Source organism: Mus caroli, unplaced genomic scaffold (assembly GCF_978045245.1).
Source record: "Mus caroli unplaced genomic scaffold, Mus_caroli_1 scaffold_9, whole genome shotgun sequence".
Taxonomy (NCBI): domain Eukaryota; kingdom Metazoa; phylum Chordata; class Mammalia; order Rodentia; family Muridae; genus Mus; species Mus caroli.
The window spans coordinates 74,623,208-74,643,359 of record NW_028227264.1 but is presented as its reverse complement, the minus strand read 5'-3'; the positions used below and the strand labels follow the sequence as shown (position 1 = coordinate 74,643,359).

The 20,152-nt window shown below is 45.6% G+C and overlaps 1 protein-coding gene across 3 annotated transcripts in view; it reads left to right on the top strand.

Annotated features, from left to right (window-relative positions):
- Window positions 1-1,828: 1,828 nt before the first annotated feature.
- Dip2a (DIP2 acetate--CoA ligase A) overlaps window positions 1,829-20,152 on the top strand; it is a 79,420-nt gene continuing 61,096 nt past the window's right edge. For all 3 annotated transcript variants that reach the window (XM_029482677.2, XM_021174591.3, XM_029482676.2), the window contains exons 1-2: window positions 1,829-2,009; window positions 18,920-18,991. In XM_029482677.2, the coding sequence (XP_029338537.1) occupies window positions 1,919-2,009; window positions 18,920-18,991 (163 nt within the window). In that variant the 5' untranslated portion in view covers window positions 1,829-1,918. The remainder of the gene's footprint in view (window positions 2,010-18,919; window positions 18,992-20,152) is intronic.

Sequence of the window (20,152 nt, the reverse complement as noted above, 5' to 3'; positions counted from 1 at the left end):
TTATCTGCCCACTGTTTCTTACTAAGAAGTTCCATTTTACCTGCTGGGTATTTTGTTTCACTGGGTCACCATGCAGGGTTTATACCCCTGTTCAGCCTGTTGAGCTGTGGAGAAAGACAGAAGGATCCAATGCTCCCTAGAGCCCTAAAGCAGTGGCTAAATGCTTAAAAATAGATAAATGGGGGACTGGAGAGACAGTTCACCAGTTAAGAGTGCTTGTTGCTTTTGAAGAAACCTCTGGGGGTTTTTTGTAGTATGGTGAAGTATGGTGGCTAAGGGCAGTCTTACAGTTGAAGGGCATCTGGCGCCCTCTCTGGACTTCTTTGGTATTGCATGCATGTGGTGCACAGGTACTGCAAAACACCCACACATAAAATAAACCTTAACAATTGTTAAATGCTCTAAAGTGTTGTTAAATGCTGCTTAAAACGTTTTGTGTTGAATTTTTAAGTCTTTATTGTAAACACTTTTTTGTTCCGACGTCAATAAATAAAAGTTCAGCTCTTTGAAGGACAAGGACATTATTCCCTTCCTTATTCCTGGCAGCCTAGAGTGAGGGACTGTCAGCTAAGCAGCTCCTTCCCCAGCAACCTGCTGGAATGCCTTCAAGTGTGGCTGTTTTCCGTACTTTACAGTCAATGTGAAAATACTCCAGCAGCAAGCTAATCTACTACAATTGAATCCAGGAGACCTGGTTCAGGAAGCCTTGCTCTGGCCACACCCACTCCAGACAGTGCACCCGCCTCGAAAGGCGAAGCCCACATGCTTTTTTTTTCCTCGACCAGTGAACTTTCAGCAGCTATTATTCATTCAAGAGGACAGGGAACACTTCCTTAGAAGAAACCATTGATCGGAGAAACGTGAGAGGTGTTGACCGGCTTTCATGCAAAGCTTGTGACTGCTTCCTATATAAACCTGTGACCTGCGGAAATAAATAGTCCCTCGTTTGCATACCACACCTCCTGCCTGTATAACCAGATTAGTCAGCTCAGATCAGATGTTTTAAAATCAGTCGGGGACACCTTCCAATGCTGTTCCTTGTGGATGTAATATTAGGCTCACTGAAAGCCTCCAAAATGGTCTTTTTTGTTGCCTACCTGGGATTTTTAATATATGTAGTCAGTGGCAAGAGGGTGGCTAATGAGTACTAGAAATAAAATTGTGTGTGTGCGTGTATATATATGTATGTATGTATGTATGTGTGTGTGTATATGCATGTTTATACATATATGTATATGTGTATATATACCGCCACTCTGGTAATAGCTTCTTCAAAAATCCCACTAAGGTTTCCAACATGTCAGATCTATGCTTCCATGCCCCAAGGACATCTCAAGGACTGAGACACTGCCAGAGCTCCTTCTTGGTCAATGTCAGAGTGCTTCCAGGGTTATTGTGAAAAGCAATAAGCAAACACACTTTAAGGGCGGCGGAAAACCCGCCAGAGTTAGCTGACACCATAGCAGGAACGCGGACAGAATTAAGCGTGCCAACAGGGCTCCTGAGGAAGAAGAGGGTGGGGATCCGGGAGGAGGGTCTCCTGGGCGACATTGAAGTCCGCTCAGTGGGGTCGCACATCTCCCGAGGCGCCTCTGTCCAGCTCCCCCGCCCGCCACTCCTCCCGCACCCCGAAGGGGAGTAAAGCTCCGGGCTGCTCCGGCGTGCTTTAATTGGCCAATGGAACCGAGCCTTTAAAGTTGCTGGGCGGGGCCGGCCCGGCGTACCCGCGCAAGCGTTGCCCCGCCCCTCAGCCGCGCACGCGCGTCCCCAGCGCGCTCCCGGAGCCGGAGCCAGCCGCGCTCGCGCCCGTGCCCGCGCCCCTGCGAAGCAGCCCCGGCCGCGCCCCGCCCGCTGCCGGCTGCGGGCGGCCGCTGCGGGTCTGCAGGCCTCGGTTGGGGGAACGCCTGAGCCACCGGCCATGGCCGACCGCGGATGCCCTCTGGAGGCGGCGCCGCTGCCCGCCGAGGTGCTGGAGAGCCTGGCGGAGCTGGAGCTGGAGCTGTCCGAAGGTGAGAGCCGCGGGTTCCCCCCTACCCCCCACCCCGCCAGGGACCCTCGCCCGAGACCCCGCCCAGAGACCTCCGGGAGCGTCACCCCCGGAACCTGCGAGTACCCTCATACGGGATCCCCGCCGGCCTCCCCTCGGCATCCCTGCCTGGGCCGCTCGCCGGAGAGCCCGCCAGCTTCTGCAGACTGGCGGGTGCCCGGCCTCCGAAGGACACCGGGAGGGACTGGCTGGGAGGTGGGCCTAGGCGCACTCTTGCTGCCCGACCGTCAAGGCCACGGACCAGGTCCGGGCTTCCAGAGTGTGCCTTGCAGCCTGTCGGCCAGCAGGAAGCCCGGGATGCAGAAGCCGAGCCCCACCCCTGGAACCTCAGACTGCCTCGTGAGCCTCAGTTTCCTCATCTATAAAACGAAGCAAAAGTACACTTGCGCCTTGTGGATTATGAGGCTGAAGTGCATTAACCTATAAACATGTAAAACGTGTTTAACACTTAAGAGGTTTATTCCTTTACGGAATTTTGATACAAGTATTTTACACTGGGGGAGGAGGTGGGGGACAGGCAAGGGTCATGGTGCCTGCGTGGGGAGGTCAGAGGTCAGTATGCACGGAGCTGGGAGCTGGTGCTCTCCTTCCACCTTGTGAGTTCTGGGAATGAACTCAGGTTGTCAGATTAGAGGGCAAGTGCTCACCGGGCCAACCCATCAGCCCTCTCTATGTGAGGATTTTTAAAAAGTTAAAAAGTCAAATAAGTGGTTGTTAGAAACAGACTAGGGAAATAATAGAACTCCAGAGATGGGGAGTGGCGCCCTCAATTTGGACGCCTGAGAAAAGAGTTCTGTTCTCCATAAACTGACCCCCAACCCTGGTGGGAAAGCATCTGTGCTTGTTAACTCTGCTTCTGAGACTTAAATGCAGTTAGAACTTGTTAGAATTCATCCCCCCTACCCCCACCCCCACCCCCACCCCATTTAGATTGTTAAGCTTTGCTGTGGTAGGCTTAGTGAATTTTTGAGAATTCTCTTTTTCCTTTTAAATATATGCATTTCCCCTGCATGTTTGTCTGTATATCTTATGCATGCCTGGTGTTCCCTGGAGGCCAGAGATTCATGTTGGTGCTGTGACTTGAACCCAGGTCCTCTGGAAGAACGGCCAGTGCGCTTAACCACTGAGCCATCTCTCCAGCTCCGTTTTGAGAATTCTTGATTCTCTTTGGAGGCGTGGTTGGGAATGATTCTGAGAAAAAAAGGTCTATTGTACTGGATTTGATATGGCTCCCCAGGGGAAATCGCATAGTTGTAGTTTGGCTTTTGCATATCAAAGACTTTGTTGCAGATTGCTCCTCATTACGGCTCCAGAATATCAGTTATTTCAGTTCCTTAGGGTTATATAGCTTTTAATGCTCGCTAGGAGTTTACAGTTAATTAAATTATTTCCTCAAAGCAAAAACTTCATAACTTGTGGCAGGACTGGAGTATATCAGCGGAAGAAGTACCTCTTAAGTAAATTAAATCTACTTATACTGATACTGGTTTAGACATACATGGGGTTTGTGTAAGGAAAGGGTATAAGGTGTGTGCCATGGTGAGGATCTGAAAAAACAGCTTACGTGGAGGAAGGGGGCAGACAGTTCAGAGTTAATAGCAGGAGACTGCAGAGTGCGCCGGCAACCCCAGAGTCAGTAACCATAGTTTCTTGCCCTCTTCTAGTCTGGCACATTTCATTTTGCCACATAGGTTAAATGATTACTTTGGCAGGGTTGCCCATGGCCCTGCTCTCAGAGAACTTTCACACCTTACCACTGGACCCTAGAGCTTGGGATTATTGTGATGTGTAGCTGTCCCTGTTGGGCTCGGAGATGCCTAGTGATACAGACTGTGTTTCAGGCAGACCTTTGGAGAACTCACATAGAGGCTGGCATCTCGTAAGTGTCACCTGGCAAGCCACTGATTTATAACATGTCTGAACTTGGGCTTGGCCAGCCGTAAAAGGAGGTGAACGTTTTACTGACATTTCAAGGTCTTTGTAAAGGTTTACTCAGTGTGTGTAAGTGGTTTGAAACAGTCAAGGTGTTTTATTTATGAACGAAAGGAATGTGTTATTACTGTGCCATAGTCCTAAAACGAGTATTTCATATATACTGTGTCATAGTCCTAAAATGAGTATTTCAGTATCTTTTAACTTTGATTTTTTTTTTTTTTGCGTACAGAATAGCTTGATCATGACCTTTTCTTTCTTTCTTTTTAAAGATTTATTTATTTTTATGTCTATGAATACACTGTAGCTGTGCAGATGGTTATGAGCCTTCGTGTGGTTGTGGGGAATTGTATTTAGGACCTCTACTCGCTCCAGTCAACCCCGCTCCCTCAGTCCCTGCTTGCTCCGGCCCAAAGATTTATTTACTATTATTCATAAGTATACTGTAGCTGTCTTCAGACACACCAGAAGAGGGCATCAGATCTCATTACGGGTGATTGTGAGCCACCATGTGGTTGCTGGGATTTGAACTCAGGACCTTCGGAAGAGCAGTTGGTGCTCTTAACCATTGAACAGTCTCTCCAGCCCTCTTTCTTTCTTTTCTTTTGAAATGGCAGGGTTTCTCTGGGTAGCTCTGGGTGTTCTGGAACTCACTCTTTAGACCAGACAGAGATCTGCCTGCCTCTGTCTCTCAAATGCTGGGCTTGTAGGCATGGGCCACTATGGGATTCTCTCTTTCCTGGGACTTTCTCTCCCCCCCACCCCCATATTCAAGGCAGAGAGAAAAACTGCTGGTTTAGAATAGAGTAATGTCAGTTTAATAATACACACATTTGTCTAAGTGAAGAATTCCTTACAACCTGGGTTTGTCATTGGTGGGTACGGGAAGAACTCAATACAGGTAAGCGGCTGCCTTCGTGGGAAACAGTGCTGAAGGAGATAGTACCTGGGCAGTCTAGAAAGTTGTGTTCCTCTCTCAGCTGCACACAAGCAGGGGAGAGTTGGTGTTACCTGGACAATCTGGAAAATCCTGTGGCTCTCCCCTCAACTGTCTGTCATCAATGACTAGACAGAAGAAGCACCTCTCTGTTTTTGTTCATAAAACATGGTCTCATTCCTCAACATTATCATGGTATTTATCATGTACCATGTTGATAAGGGTTGGCTCTCAGAGTAGGTTCTGTGTGTGTGTGTATGTTTGTGAATGTTGTATGTGTGTGTTGGGGGCAGGGTATGAATGTACACGTACCACGGTCTGTGTTTAGAGGTCAGAGGACAATGTTTGGGAATCGTTCTCTCATTCCACCGTGGGTTTCAGGGGTTGAATTCAGATCATCAAGTTTGGTTGATCAGCGTTTTCCCTTGCTGAGCCATCTTAACAGCCCTGAAACTTGAACATGTTGAAATAAATCAAAAGCAGCAGCAACAGCAGCACAGACATGTCAGCTGCAGTTAGAAGCACTGGCTTCTCTGCAGAGGACCCTGGTCCAGTTTCCAGCGTTCACATGGTACCTCCAGTTCCAGAGGATCTAACACTCTTCTTCGGACCTCCGTGGGCACCAGACACACATGTGGTGCACAAACATACATGCAGGCCAGACACTCACACACATAAATTAATACAGGAAAACCAAGGAACAGAGTGGAACAAAAGCAATAGAATCCCCCACTGGCACCCAATTATATACACCTGAGCCATTGTCCCAAAGAGAGGAATGTTCAGTCCACCCCTTTGCCTTGTAGAGAGGGAGGGGCTTTGGGGAGGTTGCCATAAATTGGCAGTGGACAGCTTGGGTGACAAGAAGGGCATCCTAAGTAGGTGGGCTGGTTATGGGTCATGGTCATGAGAGAAATGGGGTAAATGAACCTTATAATGAGCAACTGTATAACAAGCAAGGAGCTTGAAGCAGTCTCCCAACTGAAAAAGCCCGAGGCCAGGGGGATTGACTGCAGAACTCTACCAGAACAGTAAATAGCCAATTCCAGTGCTACGCAAGGTGTTCCATGAAGTGGAAGAGGAGGGGAAGCTTCCAAACTCTGACCAAATCAATATGACCTTGACACCGAAAACCACACAGAGCTGTCGCATGAACAAGGAAATCACGGACCTACCTCCCCGATGAAGAAAGACATGGAATCCTCAATAAAGTTCCCCAAAACGAAATTCAGCATCACATGGGAAAAAGACCATTTATCGCGTCTAAATTGGCTTTATCCTAGCACTGTAGAGATAGCTCAGTGTACATTAATCAATAAATGAAATTCAATACATTAATGGACTAAGAGACAGATATCACATGATCCACTCTAGTTATAGAGAAAAACCTGTAAAAATCCATCAATACTTCTTGATAAAAGTCACAGAGAGACTAGGGATGGAGGGTTCATATCTCAGTGTAATGAAGTTTGTTTATGACAAACCTATAGCAAACATCATACTCAAAGTGTTCCTGTAACAAGGTAAGGGAGGCTACTCTCACCACTTACTACTCAACGTAGTGATTGATGTCTAGCTAGGACAATATAGGAAGTGAGGCAAATAACAGGGATACAAGTAGGAAAAGAAGATGCTATGACTCTATAGAGAAGAGCCCCAAAGACACTCCACCAAGAAACCCTTAAGAGCTTACAAGGACACTCATCAAAGTGGCGGGGCACAAAGTCAACATACAAAAATCAGTAGCCTTCTTGATTACCAATGGCTGACCCAGGTCACTGAGACAGTCCTCTCTGCAGTAGCCACACCACAGATGAGGACCTAGGGGAAAAATGGCCAGCTTATAAGAAGAGTCTACAATGAAAAACTGGAGTTGATAAAGAAAGGTGAGAACACACCAGGAGATGGGAAGGAGGCAGCCCATGGTTATGGATTGGAAACATTAATATAGTGAAGATGACTGTCTTACCAAAAGTACTCTACAACCGCAGTGCAACCCTAATAAATAAGCCACTTCTAAGCATGGATGATGTAGCACAGAAAAAGACCAACAGTTAACAAATGGGACCTCACAAAACACAGCAAAGGCAGCCACAGAAAGGGGTGGGGGTGGGGGGGACCTTTGCCAGCTAGCCGGTCACTTGACACAGAGCTCATGACTAGAATGTACAAAGAACTAAAAAGCTAAACATCATGAATATAAGCAACCTGGTTTTAAAAGATGAGGCCAAGGAACTGAACAGAAATTCTCAGAAAGAAGAGGTACAAACAGCTAGGTAGCACTTTTAAGCGTTCGCATTCTTAGCCATGAGAGAAATGAAAATTGTGTGGCCTCAGTGTGAGAGGGTGACTTGATGTGTTGGGGGGGCACCCACTCACTAAGAGGAGAAGAGGAGGATATGGGGGGAGATTTGTGGGAGGGGATGACTGGAGGGGGGCAGCGATCATCATCATTATCATCACCATCATCAAATTATTTGAATATAAAAACCCCTACTTAAATTCTGTTAACCCAGTCAGATGGTCACAATCAAGAACACAAATGACAGCAAAAGCAGTGTGTATGGAGAGGGAGAGGGAGAGAAAGAACATATATAACCTAGCTATACCACTCCTGGGCACACACCCAGTAGGTTTTATGCCTTCTACAGAGATATCTGCTCACTGTTGCTGTCTTCACAGCAGTTAGGAAAGGGAACTGACTTAAATGTCTGTATCCAGATAAATGGATAGGCACAAATGTGGTAATATGCACAGTGGAATATTACTCAGCTGTAAGGAAAAGTAAAATAACCCAACTTGCAGGTAAGTGGATGAAGCGTGGGAAAAAGGTTATACAGAGCGAGCTGAGGCCCAGAAAGATGAAGGCTGTGTTTTCTCTCCCATATGCAGAGCTTAGCTCAGATCTCTCTCCAGCCTGGTGCACGACCAGAAGCCAGGAGATGCGAAAGCAGCCCTCTCTGGAGAAGGTCAGGTCAGTGGCTTAGAGGTGGAAGGAAAGTGGAGAGATGGAATTCTGGGAATGGAAAGTCTTAAGCAAGGATGAGCCTGGGGAAAAAATGGGGGAGTCCAGGGAGCAGAAAGGAAGTGTGTGCAAAAGTCCATGTAGAAGACACTCTCAGCCAACAACCTAACTCTAGCAACCCAGGTAAGAAGTAGTTGGAGCGTTAGGAAGATGCATGAATTGGAAGGAGGGGAGGGAATACTGAGGCGAAAAGATTACATGGGGATCAGGGTAGGTGAATGAAAGAGAGGGACAGTAAGTAGTAGGTAGGCTAAGCAAAAACGCATGAAGAAGCCCCTGGAAGCCCATTTGTAAGCTAATTTTATTTTATTTTATTTTTTTTTTAAGATTTATTTATTTATTATATGTAAGTACACTGTAGCTGTCTTCAGACACTCCAGAAGAGGGCGCCAGATCTCGTTACGGATGGTTGTGAGCCACCATGTGGTTGCTGGGATTTGAACTCTGGACCTTCAGAAGAACAGTCGGGTGCTCTTACCCGCTGAGCCATCTCACCAGCCCCTGTAAGCTAATTTTAAAATACAGCTTTTAAAAAGGTTTGACTAGAGTATCCCTGCATGGGTGGACAGTGTTACTCCTGGAGGACATGGATTATTAAATGAAAATCTTGGTGTAAGGCATGGGAACTTCCCTACAAGTTACTGATGACACGTGTCCCACAGGTCTCCAAGGTGACCAAAGTTATTTCCATTGTTCTTGGTCACCCATTGTGACTACATGGTAAGACTACATTGCTGAAGACATCACATGTTTTGGTTGTAGGACACAGAAGACAATGTCAAGCTGACCAGGAAACTGCTTGCTTTCATAGTTCCAGAAGGTTCTAGGCAGACTACTGAGGGGAAAAAGACATCAGTGGACTTACCCAGTGCTGGACCCTGCAGGACCAACTGGCCAGTCAAGTTGTGCCTGTTGGGTATGATAGTCTAGCATAGGATAACAATTGGGTTTGAAGTGTTCTCCAAGGGAGGAAATTTCTTGCTTGCTTCTACAATCCTGATAAAAAAACACGTAGCTGAATAGGTCACAGGTCCTAGGGTAGATCCGACTGTTGTTAACTGCCAAACGCTGGTACTCCTAAAGTGCCCCTTAAATATTTATGTTTATAGTCATAGATCCATTGCTCTTAGCTGGTCAGAGACGCTGCTTTTTGCAGTGGGTGGCAGTCAGTGGAGAGATTCATAACTGGTCAGAGTCTTGAGACTAAAAGTCTGAATTGCTCAGCCCTGTATAGACATCTGTATCTCTCCCCATCTTCTCCCTTCTTTTCTCATAAGGCCTGAGGAGGCAGAAAGAATTTAGGAACCAAAAGACAGGGCGGAGTGCTTTGTAGTGCTGTCTTCTGGTCACGGCTGTACAGGCATGGCACTCCAGTGCTGTCTGCTCATGGCTGTACACACATGACACTCATGCACAAGCCCTGTAGAAGAGTAAGCCAGTCAAAATTCTGGCGTAGATGGGGTGGGTGATCTCTAGGCCACGCACCCCAATGTGACACACTGATGGCAGTTGGCAGTTTCTGGGGAGGAGAGTCATTCCTTTTGAAGATGTGAACTGTTGGATTCCTGTGATCCAGTTGATAACTCCACACCAATGCACGTCAAGGCAGCAGTGATTGGACTTAGCGGGTTATTAAAAAAAAGACATAAAGTTGGAGTGGGGAATGGGGCAGAAATGACTATACTTCACTGAGTATATGTATGGTTGTCAAGAATAAAGGAAACGTTTTAAAGCCGAGTCATATGTGTGAAAGCCAGTGACAACCCTTGGACAGTAGACACCCACCCAGTAGTTTCACTTACCACCTTTTGTTTTAGACAAAGTCTCACTATATAGCCCTTAGTTGGCCTGAAATTCACTGTGTAGACCAGGCTACCTTCCAATTCAGAGAGATTGACCTGCCTCTGCCTCTGGGATTAAAGGCGTGTGCCACCACACCCGACTTCATTTCCAAAAGTAAAAAACGAGCAGAACCAGAAAGGCTGCTTAGACAGAGCCCTGGCTGCCGAGGCAGCAGAAGAGTCGGAAGGACCTCCAGTGGCTTCTGATGGTGGCGACGAGGGCGCAGGGAGGGAGGGCGAGAAATGAAGGCTTTGGGCTTTGCAGTGCTGGTGTGTAATCACGAGGCGGAGAGAGTCGCAGACAGCAGAATTTGAGGGGAGAGGCATGTGAAGACGTTAGGATTCTCGAGAAAGAACCTGCCTGAACAGAGCCCCAGAGAAGTGCTGTGAATTGTAATGCGCCAGTCTGAGCTCTGCAGTGAGGTTTGAGCCACAGATGGACGCTCCATTCATTGTTGCCACCAAGTGTGTGCTGAAGGATTGTCCCTGACATGGATGTCCCTGACTTGGAGGGACGGTAATATTAGTAAAATCAAAAGGGGGTTTAGGTCATGGCCAGTGTTGAGAGCTGATGGGGGGCGATGGGGTGAGAGTGAGCGTGTCTGTTCAGGACCAGGGTTCCTTGAGGCTGAACAGGACAGGCTCTTAAGGAGGAGTGACATTTAAACTGGGAACGGTTCCTTTAGGACTCTTCAGGCAGGAAGCCCATAGAGGTGAGGGCCTGTTCCATAGGAGGACCGTGTTCATGGAAGACAGAAGGAGCCGAAGGCTCTTCCACAGCCCCTCTAACCCCTTCAGGACTGTCATTTACTTTAAGAGGAAGAGAGTTAAATTCTCTAGTATGTGTTTGTGTAGAAACCCTGTTCCCATGATGAGACAGACTGGCAGAGCAGGAAGAGGCCAGAGGCCGAGAGCAGGGGTTCAATTAATATGGGTGTCCAAAACAGCTATCCAGTTGCTTGCTGTTTTGAGCACGTGTCTGTTACCATATCCAATATGTTAGTTGAATGTCCTTTGTATGTGACATGTCAGCAAGGTTAGAAAATTGCCATCGCATGTCACGTCGCTTGTGGTTGGTAGTTTTGAAGGTGTTTGGACTTAGACTGGTCCTGCATGCTAGTTACAAAGCTTGCTATTAGAGCGACTAGAAGAACGGAGGAACCAGCTAGCTACCGTCAGCTTGCTGTCTTCCTATGTGACGGGGACACCCTCCTTTTCCTTGTCTTCAGGAGCAAGCCCGGTGTTTATCTTTCCCTCAGGGCAGACTTAGACTTGGAAGAGAGTTGACATACTCTTCTGATGGTGTTGGCCAGGCCCCTGGACGGCCTTGGGGTCTCACTTCAGGCCCTTGCTGGCAGAGGGGAAGGAGTGTGTTGTTTCAGGGGCTTCTCTCTTAAGGGAGAAGTCTGTTGTCTGTGCAGGCCAGGCCGTCAGCCTTGGTAGTGGAGTGTGGATCAGGCTGTGCACTCTGAGGGCTTCTGTTGTCTGTTAGGTTCCCTTTATCTTAAAGGTCAAACCAGTTCTATCAAGAGAGGTGGACGTGCACGTAGGTCTCAGAAGGCTGAAAGGAGATTCAAGGGCCGGGTGCTGATCTGCTAGAGGGAGCAGCCTTTGCCAGACGAAGTGTCCTCACGGAAACAGCACGAGGGGGTAGAGTCTCCCTGTGCCCGTCGCCTGGTCCTCCACTCCTGTAGAAAGTATATCCTGTGCTGCTGCTGTGATTCCTCCTCCCATTCATCCTGCAATGTAGCTGGGTCTTACAGGCACACACTACAGCATCTAGCTTCCTGAGTATATCCCAAAACAAATAGAAGATGGCCTGATGAGTTTCCCACTACGTTTTTTTTTCTTTTTTCCATAGTCCACTCAGAGGGGTTAGCCTTGAACTCACTGCGTAGCTGAGGTAGGCGTTGAACTTGTGGCCGGCTTACTACAGCTTCTCAAATAGCTAATGTTAAAGACATTGTTCATCTTTACAGTTTTGATACATAGCTGTATGTTTCCTTGGTCATCTTTAATTTATCTTCACAATGTTTTTTTTTTTTTTTTTTTTTTTTTTGGTTTTTCGAGACAGGGTTTCTCTGTATAGCCCTGGCTGTCCTGGAACTCACTTTGTAGACCAGGCTGGCCTCGAACTCAGAAATCCGCCTGCCTCTGCCTCCCGAGTGCTGGGATTAAAGGTGTGCGCCACCACGCCCGGCCACAATGTTTTTGATTTATGGTTTTACATACACCAGTTATTAAACCGATTCTTGGATTTACAATGGTATCTTTTGATTCTAGATTTTAGCTATATAAATTTATCCTCTTGCTTTTTAACTAATTCATAAAATATACGGATCATGGTTATATTTAAATTTCGTGGTTTTTAAGCTATAGTTTCATACTACCCTATATGTGTAATCATTTCTAATCAAATACTAGGCCTTGTATCTGTGGTGTGAATTTTGCTTCTAGTTAATGCCATGTTCTCTCCATAGCGGGTTTACTTTTGCCTTGGCATGTGGGTGGGGCACATGCCAGCCAAGATCTCATTGTCTGCTCGTGGTAATGTGAGTTAAAGCTGGTACCAGACCCCTGAAAGTGCCCTTATTCTTTTTTCTAAACCAAAAAGCCCAACTTATTTCTGTCTCTGTTTCTGTGTGTGTTTCTGTCTCTCTGTCTCTGTCTGTCTGTTTGTCTGTCTGTCTCTGTGTGTGTGTGCGCGCCATGGAAAACATGCATACGGAGGTCAGGGGACAAGTTTGTAGAAGTCTGTGTGCTTCTTCCACTATGTGGCTTCCAGGGGTCAAACTCAAGTCACCAGGTTTGGTGGCATGTGCTTTTACCCAGTGAACCATTTCCCAGGCTTGGGCCCATTCGTATCTTAAGTATAGTTACTCAGCAGATGGTCTGTGCACTTCCCAGGGCTCCTGTGCTTTGGTGAGCTCAGAATGCGCTGTGTGTCTGTTACAGTTCTGCTTAGCCCAGTGACCTGCTTTCTACTTCCTCATTGGCAGACTCTTACAGCAGAAAATTAACCTCTGGTTTGTCACTTCTTTTCTAATTTTATAATGTCTCAGATTAAAAAAAAAAAAACTTTTAAGAATCCAGTTTTCCCAGTTGTTTTGGTGGGGCAGGTGGGGCGGTCATTTAGGACTCCACACTTCTGCTATTGCTGTAAGTGGAACTCTCCTGTGTGAATATTCAATTTAGTGAATACATCTTCCCGTGTCTTCAAAAACTTGGAGATAAAAGAAGATAATTATTAAGCTTAACATGTATGGAGTCTGCTTTGAATTAAGAATGGATGAGATAGGCCTGCAAGCACTTAGGGAGCATAGTGGATATTCACTTTTAGGTGTTGACTATAAAGAACTTAAACTGTGCAGTAAGGTGGCTTTTGCTTCTGTGTTTTACGTCTTTATATTTAGAACCTTGTGTTTAGAAACAGCCTTCAGGACGCCCTTTTGTGTCCTGTCCCACAACCCAAACACCTGCAATTGTGGGTATTTTCTCTTTCATACCAATTTTTTTTTTAGTGTTACAAAGATGCACTTTTTGAAAATGGATTCTTTCATTTGGTGTAATGTCATATATATATATATATATGATACATACATACACACATATTAGCTGTCTGTGACCCATTCTTTTTACTGCTGTGTAATCTATAGTTATGCCAAAGATACCAATCACCAATATCAGGAACGGAAGCGGCAGTGTTGCTGTGGGCCCAGCAGGTGCTAAGCGGATGAGAGACTGAGCATGCTGTGTATGTTCAATAGCTCAGGTAAAAAGAATAAATTTCTGATAACCAGTAACCACTCGGACTCAGTGAAATGAAGCAGTGACTTGACTACTCCCATAGCTATTAAAGAGATTGCAGTTATAATTTAAGTGTCTTCTGGAAAATAAGTCTTCCAGATGGCAAGGTATTCCTGGCAGATCTCAGCAAGCGCGCGCGCGCGTGTGTATGTGTGTATACATACACACACACATACATACATACATACATACATACATACAATAAGGAACATGGGGCTGGAGAGCTGGCTCCGTGGTTAGAGCACTGGCTGTTCTTGCAGAGGATCTGGGTTTGATTCTCTGCACCCACATGGTGGCTCACAAATGTTCACGACTCTAGTTTCAGGGGATACAATGCCCTCTTCTGCAGGCATCAAACACACACATGACACACATGTTTACATGCAGACAAACATACATGTACATAAACTCAAAGTAAGTTTTAAAAAGAAATAATGCTAATTCTACACAGTTTTTTTGCAAATATTTTAAAACTTTTTATTTTGAAATAATTTTAGGTTCATAAGAAGTTTCCTAAGTAATACATAGAATTTATCTAGTTTTCTTCACTAACATCTGTAACCAAAGCCTTGCCAGATCATCTTCCACACATTCCCACATACGAAAGGGCATGTGGTTATTATGCTAAAGAATATGTTCAGAAGTGTATGAAATGAAAATAGAAATCTGTCTGACACCTTACCTGGAGCCAAATAAGCAGGACTGTGGGGTTGTGTTCCTCCCTGCAATCTATTCTGCACATGCAGATAATTCACATCGACGTGTGTGTGAGTGTGTGTGTGTGTGAGAGAGTGTGTGTGAGAGTGTGTGTGTGTGTGAGTGTGTGTGAGTGTGTGTGTGTGAGTGTGTGTGTGTGAGAGTATGTGAGTGTGTGTGTGTGAGTGTGTGTGTGTGTGTGTGTGTGTGTGCCTTTACTTTTATCAGAGCAAGATCATTCTCTATTGTTGTTTGGCTTGCTCTTTATTTGGTAGGAGTTCATGAGTCATGTCAAGTACCAGGACGTTTTACATTAGCCAATAGTCTGTAATAAAGATGCATGACAGGATATTTTTCTGATGGACAGTTAGGCAGTACACAGTTATTGGCTATTACCCACAGCATTTACGTCTTACCTTTGTAGAGTAATGAAGTGCTTTTGACAATAAGTTTTTAGACATCATTTGGTGAGTGAGTGCCCTCATGGGCTCTCGACTCCTAAGTCTGTTTCTCTAGCAGCAGTGATTGGCTGCAGCTTCATGTTGTACCTTCTTGGAAGTCTGGAAGAGCAGCCACCTGCCCTCCAACCACTAGAGAAGGCTGCTCAGGGGTAGCCACAATTCTTTCCAGAGTTCACAGATGCCTGGATGTTCAGGCATAAACAGCTCTCTCTGCCTTCCGTCAGGGCCTCACCAGTTCTATGTAGTGGTTGGGAACAAGGCTCTCTTGTTTGTCTCTTTGTTTGTGTTTTATTGTTCCCCATGAAAGAATTGATCTTGGGTTTAGAAAGCTTGCATTTGAGTCCCCTCCTCCCTGCTGTACCAGCTCAGTGCCAGGATTCCATTATGGGATCCTACCTGCTCTATGTGGCTGTGTTCTCTGAAGTGTGTGCTTGGGACCAATGTCTATCATGTTGGGCATATAAAAATAATGGCAGCTGGTTTACATATGAACACAGAATACAGATGACCAATGACATAATGGTTTCACTCAACATCTTTGAGCTTTAGGTTGGTTTAAAAGTGATACATACTCAGTAGCAACCAGATCTCAAGTTTTGCAAGTCCAGTGATTGGCCATTTGTGACATTCATTTACAATATCCTATTGAAAGCTACTGAGCTTAAAGCCCAGGGTAAGGTATGGTGCTGGAAGTCTCTGTATCAAATGCAGTTTTGAGTCAGAACTCATGAAACTTAGAATGGGTTCATGGGATGCATACCGCTGTAACATGAGAACAGCCATCTGTGGCTGGCTATGCCTCCGTTGATAAAAGTGGGATTGCTTTATCTTATGGTGAGCATCAAGCAGGTAGCTGACCTGTGTAATATCTCAGTGCCCTTTGATACCTTCACCATCATAAAATCTATTTAAGACAGGACCATAGCTGGGCACATGGCTGAAGGCCAACCTGATTTCTTAGTGAGTTCCACAGCTGTGTAGTTAAACCCTGCCTCAATTTTTAAAAATTTTGATTTAGTCACATTTGAATATATTCTGGAGTAAATATAGTATTAGTATATGATGTTTTTAAAATACTTATGCTTTAGCCCTGTGCACAAGTTGCAGTGTTACTAAGTGAAATCATGCATCAGCATCCTCATGGCCCTCTGTGTGCTGAGGGTGGTCCTCATGGCCCTCTGTGTGCTGAGGGTGGTCCTCATGGCCCTCTGTGTGCTGAGGGTGGTCCTCATGGCCCTCTGTGTGCTGAGGGTGGTCCTCATGGCCCTCTGTGTGCTGAGGGTGGTCCTCATGGCCCTCTGTGTGCTGAGGGTGGTCCTCATGGCCCTCTGTGCTGCAGTGGTCATAGTGAAGCGGACCGAGCAAGGTCTGAGTGTCCAGTGCCATGATAGTGCCCTTCCAGGGGATCATTGTGGTGTGTTTAGGGCCCAGTGAGTTGGGAATGGTGCCTCTTAAGTATCCTACGGTAGAGCAGCGAATCAGATTTGCTCATTATTGAGGGTGGGTTGGTGTTAAAATGGAGCATTTAGTGGGAAAAAAACCAACAACAAAAAGAAAAATAGATTTATATTATAGGATAATGCAAATTCTGGTCAAGTGAAAATATATAGACACAAAGCAGTACACACATATGTAACACACACATACACACTCACTTATACACACACCCACACACCCACATACTTATATACATAGATATATACACATACATGCATACACATACATACACACATATGCACACACATGTGCACATATACACACATACCCACATACACCCACATACTCACATACACACATGGCAGGAGATGTTCTATTATGGACACACTAAACGCTACAGAAAGCTGCTTGTGAGGGCTAGGGCAGAACCCCGTGAGGATGGTGAGATGGGGAAGGATAGCCTGCCTGCCTCCATGGTCTGTTACCCAGCAGGTTCTAGACAAAAGGGCAGGCTAGCAGGAAGGGCTCTGTGATAGCCCAGCTCACACTATGGCAGCTGCTTGTCTCTCCCACAGACCTTCCCCTGGCTATGGAGTCATGTGCACCCAGGATGTTTATGAGGCTTAATCTAAGTGTCAGACACTCCAAAGGACCTGATTTTGGCTTCTTCTAAAGGAACTGCTTAGCTGTACACTCAACAGCAGTATTTTCTGATACTCTCCAGCCTAATACTTTTTCGTTTGGCAGAAAGTACAGGAAGAAGGAGGAGGACTTAGAAAACACCAAAAATGCAAAAAAGGAAAAAACTGGTGGTAGTGAGAACAGTATTAATACACATTTGTACTGAAGACAACTAATAAAACCTGCTGCAGTGCACGCTTGTGGCGTAAGATCTTCATGGAAACCTTGAAGATCCGCTCCCAGCGCTCCCAGTTCTGTGCAGGGACGTGGAGACCAGGACCAAGTAGAAAATGTGAAGGCATTTCCTACGTCATTGACAAGTGGACTTGGCTTGTGTTTAGCTTCTATATATGATAATATATGTACAGACGGAGGAGACAGCAGGCCTTTTCCTGAGACCTCATCTAGGGCACTGTGGTTGTGAGGGCTGGGCCTCTGGGCCCCTTTTACTGCTGTTTCTGATACTTCAACCTGCACACTATCATTTAAGGGTCTTATAAATAACAGATGTGGAATCTGCTGATCTGAGGGGTGGTCTCAGAGCCTTTTGTAAGATTCAATAAGAGTTCGTGTGCATCTGTCTATATGAGTGTGTACTACAAGTGTGTGCTCGTGGAGGCCAGAAGATGGTATTGGATTCCCTGGAGCAGGACTTGTAATCAGGCCTGAGCATGTCACGTGGTTTCTGGGGACCAAACTCAGGTCCTCTGGAAGAGCGGGCCAAACTCATTGACTGCTGAGCCGGCTCTCCAGCCTCGGTGTCTACATTTTGACAAGTTTCTAGGAGACGTTGGTCACTTTTTTTTTTTTTAAATAAAAGTATTACTTACGTACAGTAAGATTCTGTTTCCCAGTGTGGAGTTCTGTAATCTCCTGACAGGTGAATACAGTTGTGTAATTCCTGCTAGGTTTGAGTCATGCAAGTCTTACACCATCCCAGACTCCTTGTCCCCTCTGACTGTCCCCTCCCTAGCTGCTGGCAACCAGTGCCTGTTTTGTGGTTTTGCCTCCTCTAGAGTGTCATTATAATGTATATATAGTATATATACATGTATATATAGTATACATGTATATATTATATGTATATAGTATATATATAATATATATATACTATAATGTATATATAGTATACAGCCTTTGAGCCAGGCTTCCTTCAGTCAGTGGCTTGTACGTGAGATTCTTCCATCCTGGGTTCATCCCAGCTTACTTACCTAGTAACTCCTTTGGGAGGCATCCATGTGTAGTTTTTAGATTATAAATTTTAAAAAACTTGAGTGTGCTAGGGAGTGGGGCAAGGTGGCATGTGTGGCGGTCTGGGGTCAGTCCTAGGTCTCAGTCCTGGAGTGTGACCTTTGAGACAGGGCGTCTTCTTGCTTGCTGCTGCATACTCTAGACTAGCCTGCGAGCTCCAGGGGCTATCCTGTCTCCGATTCCTCACAGGAGCACTAGGATTAGAGGTGTGCACTACATTCCGCTTTGTGTAGGTTCTGGGGACCCAAATTCAGGTTCTCGGCATCGCCCACAAAACCTTTTACTCCCTGAGCCAGTTTTCCACCCCAGGATTCTCATTTCTTTTTTTCATTAAAAAAATTGAAACTGGTAGAGAGGTAGTTTAATTGTTTTACAAGCAGGATCTCGGGATCACTGAGTTGGATCCTGAGATCCTACATCAAAAAGACACGTGTGATGGGACATGCTTAAAATCCAGTGCTGGGAAGGCAGAGAAGAAAATATTCCCTGGGACTCCTGGGGCTTTCTGGCCAGTCAGTCTCCTAGCCTTGGTTAGCTCCAGGCTGAGAGACAGACCCCTCTCATAAAACAAGGTGAATGGTTACAGGCCCCCAAGATTGACCTTTGACCTCCACACTTGCATGTATGCATGTTCTCTCTCTCTCTCTCTCTCTCTCTCTCTCTCTCTCTCTCTCTCTCTCTCCCTCTCTCCCTCTCTCTCTCTCTCTCACACACACACACATACACACACATGTGCATACATACACACAGATGTTTTCGGAATGTAACAAGTGATAAAATTCTCTTTTCCCACTGTTGTTGTAGGTGACATCACTCAGAAAGGATATGAGAAGAAGAGGGCAAAGCTGCTGGCTCGGTACATCCCCCTCATTCAAGGTATGGGCAGCGTGGTCTTCTGCTGTTGTCATAACAAACACTGTCTTGTAGAACTTGATACTGGGGTATGGGTGTGGCTTAGTGGTAGAACCCTTGCTAGCACTGGATAGGTCTTGGGTCCAGTTCCCAACACTGCAAGCAGAGAACTGATTATAATAAGATAATAAGGAAGAACTGATTTGGGATTTTTAAAATTGGTAAACATTTCATATTTTATTAAGGGCTGAATAGTATGTCTGTTTTTAGATAACAAAATCCAAAGGCATAGATTATAATTTACAGCTTTGGCTTGATACGGGTCTCACTCCCAAATAGCACTTACTCTATTTCTGTGGTCACAGAGTGGCCTCATACATTTCCTTAGTAGGTAAGGACACACTATAAATTTTTGGATTCTTTACACATTAATTTGTAGATTTGGCACATTCATTATTTTGGATATTTTTAATAGAACTTTATGACCTAATTCTAAAATGTATGTCATCAGTACAAAAGGTCAAGAGATCTAAAGCATGATGGGAGGAGTTGTCTGGCTAGTTATTAAGAATTATTATGTAAATGATTTAATTAATCAATTAAAATGAAGAAATCTAAAAAGAGAGAGTTTTCTCAGGCTATCATCCCTGAGAATAGGTTACTTTGCAAGGACAGGTGGCTAGTGAGACAGAAAGGCCGGCCCAGATGCACACACACACACACATACACACACACACCCATATGGCCTTGGTTTAGGAGAGATAGCATGTGGTTAGTGTGTTGGCATAGATCCCAGTACCTATGTAAAATATATAAAATAAGGCACCAAAGTTAGCTTCAGGTGAGTTAGGCCCAAGGGCCAGAGGCAGAGACTGTGGAGCCTTGGGAAGATCTTAGGGGGAGTGTCGCCATCTCTAGATAGAAAGGTTTCTTCAGTTGCTGGAGATGCAGCTGGTACCACAGCCGACATACGAGAAAAGATGTACAAGTTGGGATACATTCAACTTAATAGCTTCTCTTTGTAAAATCAAAAGGTACCTCAAAGAGATCGAGAAGCTGTAGGCTGTGGGGCAGATGGTGACAATACAAGTGATGTAAGAAATGGCCCCAGAGTGTATAGACAGCACTTCCTGGTGGCTCTTTCTGCAGCTGCAGACGGGCATCTGAGGGAGCTAGCATGGGAAC